The 11,808-nt window shown below is 33.6% G+C and overlaps 1 protein-coding gene across 1 annotated transcript; it reads right to left on the bottom strand.

Annotated features, from left to right (window-relative positions):
- Positions 1-7,499: 7,499 nt before the first annotated feature.
- LOC149781112 (uncharacterized) lies at positions 7,500-10,650 on the bottom strand. The gene is made up of 5 exons (XM_089934674.1): positions 10,430-10,650; positions 9,620-9,855; positions 8,913-9,172; positions 8,408-8,516; positions 7,500-7,735 (listed from the first exon to the last, which is right to left on the bottom strand). Exons 1-5 carry the CDS (start codon positions 10,564-10,566, stop codon positions 7,500-7,502), a joined length of 978 nt encoding a protein of 325 aa, XP_089790800.1. The 5' UTR covers positions 10,567-10,650.
- Between the last annotated feature and the right edge of the window lie 1,158 nt (positions 10,651-11,808).

Here is an 11,808-nt window from a genome sequence, read left to right as displayed (position 1 = left end):
ATTAGCAACTACTCTGCTAACCTAATGAGGGCATAAATTGGTACTCTTATAAGTATGTAACAACATGTCGACTAAGGTTAGTTCATAGCCACTTTCCTAAATTAATAAATAAGTTAATAACATTCGCTTACATTTTATAATTATATATATATATATATATATATATATATATATATATATATATATATATATATATATATATATATATAACTCTTTCGTAATGAGACCCTTTATTTCTCAAAGCATGAATGACAGGAAAACATTCTACAAAATAATAAGCTATATTTATATTAGTTTGTCAAATATATATATATAAAAAAACTATTTAACTATTGCTAAAACGTCTGCTAAGATTTTTCCAAGTTATCACACAGACAAATATTGTGCAGTAGACAATTTCTTAGCTTTAAACGGGTTGGTATTGCCCCACACAGAATCATAGGGTTACATATTGCCGTTAAACGTCACCAAAACTAAAAATCGGAATACCGCCGTACCGTCAAGACCAAATATTTATTTTGGAGTCTGGATTCTCTCTCTCTCTCTCTCTCTCTCTCTCTCTCGTCACACATGTGCTGACATAAATACTTATTTTACATCAGATGTTCATGTCGTCTTAGACTACTGTTTGAAAAAGAAATAAATGCTGACGTCTTTATCCGTGTATTATGAAATATCGCCAAATCAATCATTAATAATTGATTGATATCTTTGCTAAAACATGGAACATGTGACTCCAAGATAAACATTTCTTGTAATGCGTCACATATGTTAAGGGAACATTGTTAAACAATAAAGAATTTGAACTCCTTCTAAACCTATTTAGAATCATAAGAAAGATTATTGTCAAATAGAAGCAAACCAATTACGCACTGTCCTTACACCCGATACGTCCATTGTTACAGCCTTCAAGCCTGGAATTGTTGATATTGTTAAGGCCTTCAAACCGCAACAACGTATATGTTCGTACGATGCAGTATACGTTATGTAGCTACCAAGCCTTAACAATGTTGTTGGAATATTTTCTCTGTTGCGCATGTGCGCAATTTCTAAAACTAAAACATCCGGTTGCGGAAGCTGTGCGTAATTAAGTAGTTGAAAGCAGAACGTTGAGAATTTGAAATGCAAAATATGTCAACTGAGACCCATATGACATATTTATCCTAATATTTCCTTAACACACTTGTTACAATATATGAAATTGATTTTTCGCTCACATGTTTAAACCTTGAATAATTCACCACTATCTCACACGGCAAACATCATAGCGATATGACTCAAATTGTTAAAGCAACGTTAAAAATGCCAATCAAACCAATACATACTGCTTGGTCCTAAATTAAAATAATACCCCTCTGATATGAAATACATCTACCATGGTGGTCATCTTGAAAATTGTACAGGTACTCTTAGTGGGTGCATGGTAATAGGTCAGTCCTACATGTAAGATATAGCACACTTTGATTTTGTTTAGGTGCTAGAAACTTGAAAACGGGCCCGTTTCTTTTGTGAGAATTTGAATTTATTAGAGAAAGGGCATCATAGTAAGTAAAGTACGACTAAAACATTATAACTTTACTTTGTAGAAAAGCGTCGTTATTTTAGTTGTCAGTTGTGTGAAATATTCCTGAAAATTTTACTTTCATAACGATGTTAGTCGACATCAAAACACACTACACAGCGCGTTAGTTAAAACATAATTATCAGGTATTACAGGTAGGACTAGGTAATAGGTCACATGTCATTTACTAAAAGATTTATAATTTTCTGTTTAGTTGGTCCTTAGAACTTTTACATCTAATATTTACACGTTATTCATTTTGAAAATCGTTCTATTACAATGGATGTATATGTAGATATGGTGTTTTAACCAAAGATGACCCAAAATTAAAATGGTGCTGATTTGATGAAAATCTGATCACCACTGGTCCTGTATTTTCAGTTGACAGTACTATCTACATCGTGTTTCCCCTCAAGACTTTATTATGCTTGGTTTTTCCTAAATGAAAATGGTACCAATATAGTATCCAATATTGCTACAATTGCAGCTGTTTTGTCAAATTAGTTGATATGTGATTTTCGCTGAAAGACTTCTTATCATGTCCTGTTGATTCAGAATGAAATATACCTTTCAGACATTAGACATCTGCTAGGACAGTCATCTTCAGAATCATTTAGCTACTTCCCCTGAATTGGTTGTCCTATTTATATGGTATCAGAACAATGTAATAACTCATAATTTGTTATCATCTGCTGCAGTCGGCATCCAAAAAGCTGCGCTACATCTTTACAGATGAACAACTGCATGCATTGGAAACAGAATGGAATGCAGGATTGACGAGTGTAAAGGATGGCAGAAGAATCGAGAACCTGGCCAACTCTCTGAACCTTACAATGTAACAAGTCAGGGTTAGTTGTTTTAAAGAATTTCCTCTTTCTTGCAAAGTTTTGATATCCAGCAGCTTAATGAATTGCATTTCTTAATAATTTAAAAGCAATACAGTTGGTTATATTAATCAATTACTGTCGTAAGTCAGAGTTGCAGGATATTTCCAGTGTTTGCTTCTCAATTTTCAAATGAAAGTAAAACTTCTCAAAAGTACATTTCTTTTCAATTAATTAAAATCTTTGGCTTTAACATTTCTTTAGGTTTCTTGATCTCTATTTCACCTTAGAAATGAATGTTCTCAGTTGTTTTCATATTCAGTTTTTTTTTTTGGGGGGGGGGTGCAGAAGTAAATGTATTCAATAGTTTGTAAATCATTTAAATACATCCGTTCTTTGAAATTATGATTTTATTGCATCTTTGAATATATTTTAGTCTGCCTAAAAACCATATGCTAGCCACATGCTTTGCAATTTGGTTTTTGGAGGTTGGTACAAAATGGATTGCCCATTGTCAAGGATCGTAGGGGGCCCCGGTGGTTGTTTCTTGGGTTTTCCAAGGTTCTTCCTCCACCATTAATACTTGACGCCATGTATAGCCTATCATGTGCTGAAAAATGGCATTAAACCCCACAACAACAGCAACAACAAAAAAATCAAGGATCATTATTCTCAAGGACAGATTATACAGGAAACAAACATGATGAAATAGAGTGCAGCAGGTCAGTGGAAGCTCACATTATCTAGGATGAATTTAATAATGTTGATGACACAATGAATAGCATACAGTCTGGTTATTTATTATTTTCAGGACTGGATTGGAAATAAGCGGCAAAAACAGAAACACAGCATTCAGCAGCCTGCTGTCTCAAGCTCTGCTTCCAAGCCAGAACCAATACAGTTGAAAGGGCCTAGTGCATACAATATATTTTGCAAGGGAAAATCACTTGGTAGGCTAAATATGTTATTGGTCACAAACTTTTTTTATTGCTCTGTGCAGTTTTGATAAAGCCAGTCCTGTACCACACTATTTCCAAAAATGGAAGAAAAAGGAAATTTATTTTCATTCCCTTTGAAAGTGTTGCTTTGTTTTTAACAGATTCTAACAAAAGAATGTTTAGGTCTTTGTCCTACTCTGTATAAGACCATGTTATATCGGAATTCATATAATAGCGGAGTGTGCTATAGCGGGGTAAAACTGTATATATTGACTTATGCTGACATCATTTGCTTAATTATTCTGCATAAACTTAGATTTTCTCTAATATCTTACCATGTGCCCACTTTCACAAAGTGGTAATGAGGTTTCAGCTATGCTTCACACATCAATCTATTGACAGATTATCTGACATCAAATACTGAACCTAAAATTAATTATAAACAAGAAGTGTTTTCAATTAATACATTAAAATGATTAAAAGAAGATATGTATTGTACAACAATCAGGAAATGAGAGAGAATCAAAACAGAAAAATTACTGAAATACTGCATGAAATATGACATGGCCACAAACACAACTAAGTCAGGAGAAATTCACCCACATAATAGACAGGGCAGACATGTACCTTCAGGTGGGTTTCCAGGAGACAAGCTATATCATACAATATGTGCATTTGGCTGTCCTTGTTTTCTGCAACTAATTTTTCAAGCAGGTACACTGAATAACTAATTCTGTAATAAAATTGAAATTCAAACATACAAGATCATATTAAGAAAAAAATCAATTGTATAAGTATACCAAACTTTAGTTGTAAAATTGTGCCAGTAACAATAAGTTACTACCGGTATTAATGAATCTCAATGCTGTTCAAAACAAATAATCATTACAATATTGTAATCGACTAATTACGAATAAATGTAAAATTGATTGAAATAACTGAGCCTTAAAGATATTTCATTCAACTATGTAAAAAATCTTTAATGCAGTTACATTCCTTGAGGAGAGAAACTTTGGTAAGTCATTAACCAATTTTCAAAGATGGAAAAATAAAACTTTGCATGACAAATATTTACCCAAATGATATTGTGGATACTAAATTATTAAGACTTTTGATAAAAAAAACAATTGCATACCTTTCACCATGTTTCAGGTTGAAAAAATAGTGTGGGAATTCATGACGACAGGCAGAACCAAACAGAGCAGTTTCATCAAGTTTCTTGTTCTTTGCTTTGGATCTTAGGGCACTGCCAGCTTGAAACTCACTACATTCCTGAAATAAACAAATGGAAACTTGCAAAATAAAATAACTACATCAAGAGTCCAGAAGATGAGGCAAAATTTTATGGTAAATATGAAGTGACATAATAAACTTAGGTCAGAATCCTTCATCTTTATGCAAAGCAGCTAGATGATAAATTATTAAACGCTAATGCACGAGAATAGAACTTGTTATAAGACTCATGATCTACAAGATTTTCACTCAAGCATTAGCTGTATGTAAACTACCATTCTGTCTCCAAAACTGTATATGTATGACCTTCTAAACTATTTGGTGGAAATTAAGCATACATGGTACTTATTATGGTAACCATCTGTAGTGGATGGAGATGTGGTAATAAATTAATGTATCTGTCATCTGATGGCACTGGGCAGGCAATGGTAAACAAAAAGCATCTAAAAAGATAATAGCTTCACAAAAATATGAGTAAATTAATGAAACTGTCTTTATTTGAGGAAAATAGTATATAAAGTATAGAATCAAGTAGTTAAAACTCTTCTTACATTGTGAACTGCCTTTTACCTGCATATTCTTTGTCTTTTCTGTGGAGTAGCCATCCATGAATTCATCAACTTCATCCTGATCAAGAAAGAAATGACCATCATGTTTAGGCTTTCCTGCCTCAGCTCCCGATGAAACCTTTCTGACCAACTGGAAATCTGCATCAAAAGAAATAATCTTTTGTGGATTCTGAAAATGAAATTGAAAATGAGTTATAAGAAATGTTGTGGTACATCTGTCTGGTCAAATTTATGTTAAAAAAGCCTCTCATTATTGACTTATTTAAATCGAATTCCTTATACCCATCAACTTTCAATGTCAGAGCTGACATGCAATGAAGACTTCTATCAGACTGTACAATGAACAACATCAAATAACAAGTGCCAGATGGAAATGTGCATGCTTAATATTTTGCATAAATTTAGATTTATATATCAACTAGGAAACTGTATTTTTTATGCATAAAGGAGCTGTTTGCATATCTTACTGTATCCAAAGGAAATTTATATATCTGTCAGATGATATATACAAACATAATGAGAAACTGCAGTCTACAATACTAGGAATAATGTAATATATATATATATATATATATATATATATATATATATATATATATATATATATATATATATATATATATATATATATATATATATATATATTCACACATACATACATACATACATACATACATACATACATACATTGGCTTCTTAAAGCAGCTGTTACCTCAAAGCATGCTGGGCACTGGGTTCCAGAATCAATTTCTTCACAAAGATGTATAGGGTGACTGATCCTGTACCTAAAATTTCGATACTGCACCAGGCATTCATTCATTAAAATTTTATAAACGTCTTTAAACTGGAAAATAAACAACAAAAAAACAAGAATATAAATAACAAGTTTGATTCATTTTAAACTTTATACTGTATCTAACAGAAGGGCATACAATTTTGATATAATAAATATTACTGATAACTCATAGCACACAAGTAAACTGACATCTGCTGTAGAGATGGAATTTTTTGGTCCTAATGTTTCCCTCCCAAAATTTCAACAGGATTTAATAAATGAAAGCATCTAAATATATTTCTTGTTTGAATGTGTCAACTTCACATGAAACGGAATCTTGTAAACACAAAACTTCATATAAAAGCTGTTTGATAAAAGAAAAGGCGATGTGACCAACTGAGATAGTTAAAATATGCATACTGGATACTTTGCCAAATAGCTACTAACTTTCAGAATTTTGTTTATCATGGATACAGTTTATTTCTTCTTTGTCCATTGTAAAACAAGATATTGTGATTACCCCCAAAAATGGAATGGAATATGTGTCACACAGATGGTGCATCTTCCTGCTATAACATAATATATACCTAAATATTATGTGACAGAACATTTTTTTCTCTCCCACCGGGTGATTGCAAAACTCGAACCCTCTTTAAAATGATATTTACTTTGTGGGAAAGACCATAAAACATACTAAGTTTTGTGAAATGTCACCTAGCAGTTTTGAAAAAAAAGATCTGTTGATAGGTAGATCAACAAAACAGACAGTTGTTATTGTTGTTGTGGGGTTTAACACCATTTCTCAGCACCAGATAGGCTATACATGGCAGCCAGTATAACTGGTGGAGGAAGAAACGGGAAAACCCCAAAGAGCCATCAACCGATGGGAAGCTTTCTCACACACCTACATTTGCTGAGCCAGTGACTCAAACCCACGCAGACAGGGGTGAGATTGCAGTGATCCGTAATGGAGAGTGATTTAGACCATTTGGCCACCTGGAGACCCCAAAACGGACAGGCAAAGGGTATTAGTATCATTGTAAAGCATGTGGATTACAAAACAACATTTACAAAGATGCAACAAAATCAAAATTATCAGAAATATTTATTTTAGAAACAGGATGCAGGTCTTCAATTATTTCTATTTTAAACAGACTCAAATCACATTATGTGAAACTGAACCAATGAGCAGAATACAACAACTTCGGAAATGTATAACACCAAATTATATATCAATACATGATGTGTAAATGATTTCACAGGATAATGTGACCAAGTCTGTCAAATATTCAACAAACCCAGTGTGCTAATTATGGCAAAAAGCATAGGTTATAAAATCTGGGTGAACTGGATACTTGTAAGAATATTCTGTAAAATCTAAATTTTATGTTGATATACAGTTGCTACATGCCACAAATTGAAAACCAAAAAAAAACCTATTTTTTGCTGGAAACAACATAACTCATTACAAAAACATCAATTTACAAACCACTAAAATAATAATCTTTCATTACATATATACATATTTAACAACTGTTTTCAAGAAAGAATATAAACACAAAAATGGAATAATTATGAAAAAGACAAGAACTGAATGCATTACTTCTGAATCAAACAATCCTTGTGATGCTTGGACAACTTGGCCTTTAAAGCTTCACAGAAACCTTTGGTAGACACATGACACTCCAGCAACAGTGCTGTCATCCACTCAAGAAGTCCTATGTGGAAACCTAAAATGGGATTCTTAGGTGAGGAAGGCCAGAGATAACTACGGATCATTGTAACTGCCGCAGACTCGCACCCACATAATTCAATGATACGCTTGTGCTGTCTGCCTGTTAAAAGAAAAATGCTTATTGGAAAAATGAAGGTGTAAAAAATGAACATTACCTGAAAGCAGCAAAGTCAATATCAGTGGCTGATTAGTATCATTAGTGCAAACTTAAGAAGCCTAATAATAAGAAAGGTTTCCTCTTAAAAATTTTTAAACTTGGCTGACCAGTTTGCAGGAAGAATTGAATTTTGTTTCCACATGTAGTAGTGATGTAAAAAATCAGATTGCAATGTCTTGTCATAAGTACCAGTCTGAAATGTAGCCATTCCAGGATGTTTTTTTTCTCCCTCAAATTTTGTCAAACAGGTTAGGTGATTTATCAGAGGCAGTTTGTTGTTATTGTTGTTCTTGTAGTGTTTAATGCCATTTTTCAGCACACGATAGGATATACATGGCGGCCAGTATTAATGGCGGAGGAAGAACCCAGGAAAACCTGGAAAGAAATACCGACCCACGAGAAGCTACTGGCAAGCTTTCTCACATACCGACATTGGCTGTATCCGAGACTCAAACACACGCAGGCAGAGGTGAGATGGCAGTGATCCGTAACGGAGAGCGCTTTATACCACTCGGCCACTCGGGTCCCCCAGAAGCAGTTTGTAAATGTCTGTTTAGAAATGATAATGGACCATTTTTAATTTGTATATATTAAAGAGGATAAATGTATACCAACCATGTTCATCCATTACTACAATCTGCTGACAATAGATGGTTTGACATCCATGGTTATCTGGCCTTCTCCACACTGGTGTATCTGTGTCCACACAAACAAATGTACCATTCTGAAAAACAAGAAAATGCTGGTTACTTCTCATTTGAAAAATATATATTCCCTCCTGTGGCATAATCTCTATACAATAAAAAAAAATCTTTTGTAAATAAAATTAACATTATTAATATAACTAGTGAAGAAAAATAATGTGAAAGAAAATAAAAAGAATGAAAAAATCACATTAATATACAAATGTTGCAAAATGTTATACTCCCTGGGTGAAAATCTGTTTTCATAAACTGACTAGATCATCTGAGGATTAACAAGGTAATTAATAAAAAGATAACCTGGACTGTATATCAATATCTTGAAGATGTAAAATATACAGACAACAATTTCAATTCATACAAAACAATATAAATTGATGCTAACTAAACTTACACATTAAAAATTAATAACAGTTTACTTTAAACACTTCAAACATGTGTAGATGTGGCAGACTGTGACAAATGTCAAGGCATTCTCTGCAGTACACGGCTGATGTGCCACAGTCCATGCAGCGAAAACTCTGATCGGGACTTTGTGTACAACAAATGCACTGACTGTGAGGTGGTGTAAACAACACGGCTGTGCCAACTTCAACCAATTCATCAGCAAGAGCTGACCAATTTTCTAGTCTTTTTCTCTTCTTCTCTCGGTAGGAGACTTTTGTTTCATCTAAGGCATCTGCAAGATTTGTAAGCACTTTATTTGTTGTTGATTAATAAGATTAAAATAACAGATTATACATCATATGATACATATATTGCAGTCACATGTAAAATCAATGTAAATAAGCAAATACATGTATGAGACAGAAAAAATGCTAGAAATAAATTTGCTTTTGTAGTATATTCAGGCTGTAACCACTGTAATTTTATTCTTCTGTAATTATGCCTCTTTTGGCTGTTCTAATTTTATTGCTTTTCTGGAAGTATTTGCCAATTAAAGACATCTGTTAGGTAAGCATTTATTATGTACTGAATGATTGGGATGTCAATTAAAGAAAGACACGGTAAATATCAGGAAACATTCTATCAAATCTTATAGGAAGGTATTTTTGTAAATAAGAACATGTTCTTTTTGCAAGGACTCTGCATTAGGATCTTAAACTAGGGACAGACTGTATTTTACCTGAGAGAAAAACTGCCTCTTCTGATTGTTTATCTACAAGTTCTGAGTTTAAGGATATGGACCCAGATGCAGATATTGCCTTTGGAAGAGATCCACTTGTTTCATCTATGGCCACTGGGTCTTGTTCTCTACTAGAAGTTGGTAAAATTCTCTCATACTTTACCCTAATTGACTTGTTTTGAACAGATATATATTTTCTCTTGGCTGGCTTTCGATCCCATGAGAACACCATTTTCCTTAATAAAAAACAGACACAAACATTTTTATCTACTGTTAAATGGATTCAACGACAAATATTTGCATTTAATGCAACGCCATGAAATAATACTATAAAAAAGCACAAACCATTCCAAAATTGTGGCACTAACAAATAAAATGGAATTATTAAAGTGATAAAAACGAAGAATAATTACGTCAAAAAAACAGTGCTTTTTCAGGAGTTTTATTCACACCTGCTCTCAACTGACTTAAACACAACGCTCTCGCTATTGCATCTTGTCTAAACCAATATTGAGCAACCTGCTACAACAAAATTCAGCTTTGCTAAACTGTTCCTATAAATAAGGCTTTGCACATTTACAATTCTCCAGATACATCTCCAGGGTAATTTGTCAAAGCATTTATTTTTAATTGTACAAATCAACATCACGGAAAATGAATTATCAGGCAATCTCTATCAAAGATAATTACTTCTTCCATTTGATACAAATTAGTATTGTTATAATTACTTCAGTAACAGACAACACAATAAATTCAAGATCAAAATCTATCATAAGTTTGGGAATGAAGCCATACTCAAGATCTACATACCAGGAACAAAGGGAAATTGAATGGCCCACAGCTTCTGCAACCGGATGTTTTAGTTTTAGAAATTGCGCACATGCGCAACAGAGAAAATATTCCAACAACATTGTTAAGGCTTGGTAGCTACATAACGTATACTGCATCGTACGAACATATACGTTGTTGCGGTTTGAAGGCCTTAACAATATCAACAATTCCAGGCTTGTAGGCTGTAACAATGGACGTATCGGGTGGTCCTTAACATCGCAACTAGGTCATTGATATATTGATTTAATTCTTCCATCACCTGGCTTTCTATCCACTCCCATACACTAGTATTGACTGCTTTTGCATTTATAAGCTTATCATAAACATAATAGGGATTTAAGGTGGAGACATAATCTGTTATATTAACTTACATTTTGACATGTCCTGATAGTATCTACCATATCTGACCTGCTTGTTGTTTCGACAATGTTAACAAGGCAGTTCATCTTACGTTAGTTTGCAGAGAAGCAAAGGGTGGCAAGTCAGTTCAAATTACAGTCATTAAACGCTGATGTAATTTTATTAACATGCTTTAGGTCACAAAAATGCCCGTGTCACTGATGGTGTTGTTGAAGTGGGGGTGTCATATCTTTCTTTATTATTATTGGGGTGGGGTGGGGTGAGGGTGTTATTGTTGTTTTGCAATCTTGCTACGATTCTAACTCGCGTGTAAATATAAAAAAGGACACATTTTCTAACAATTGAAAATATAGCAATATGTAACATCACGCACACGCCCACAGTAAGGTTCCATAGTTCTACCCTGAGAATATAGCAAAATGTGAAAAAGCTCTTGTGAGATAATTACAACGTACTTATTTTCCGGCATAGATGTTGTACATGTGTTACCCAGTGCCAGTTCACCGCAGTCAGGTCTGGGGGTGTATAGGCTGGTTGTTTATTTTAATCTCAAATCCTCATTAACACATAAATGACCCTGGAGAACTTTGGGGTTCATGTCATACAATAAATTAATTTTTGGTTGGAATTAGTCACAATTTAAACACTTGCCTAGTGCGAAAATCAAGTATTCTGGCTTGTAGATGTCACATCAAAGATTGTTGCAGATACACTGTTGTATCTCTGTCATGTTAAAGTCCCAATGACGCCGTTACGTGCAAAAGGTCATACACGTAAAATTATCTGAACAATATTGAGAACATAAACAGACCAAATATAAATACAAGAGTACAACCCCAATGACTCTTCTCTCTTTCTCCAAACACACATCTCCCACACTGTATGGTTGACCAACCTACAATCTTGTAGTGATTAAATAATTTTTTGGAATTTTCTAAAGAAATAGTTTAAATAATGAAAGGAGGCCTAACTCGATTCGGGAGAAATGCAAGGAATAA

The sequence above is a fragment of the Sinohyriopsis cumingii genome, chromosome 15, assembly GCF_028554795.1.
Source record: "Sinohyriopsis cumingii isolate HCF-2022 chromosome 15, ASM2855479v2, whole genome shotgun sequence".
Taxonomy (NCBI): Eukaryota; Metazoa; Mollusca; class Bivalvia; order Unionida; family Unionidae; genus Sinohyriopsis; species Sinohyriopsis cumingii.
The sequence above is the reverse complement of the archived record's forward strand: the minus strand, read 5'-3'. Positions and strand labels throughout refer to the sequence as shown.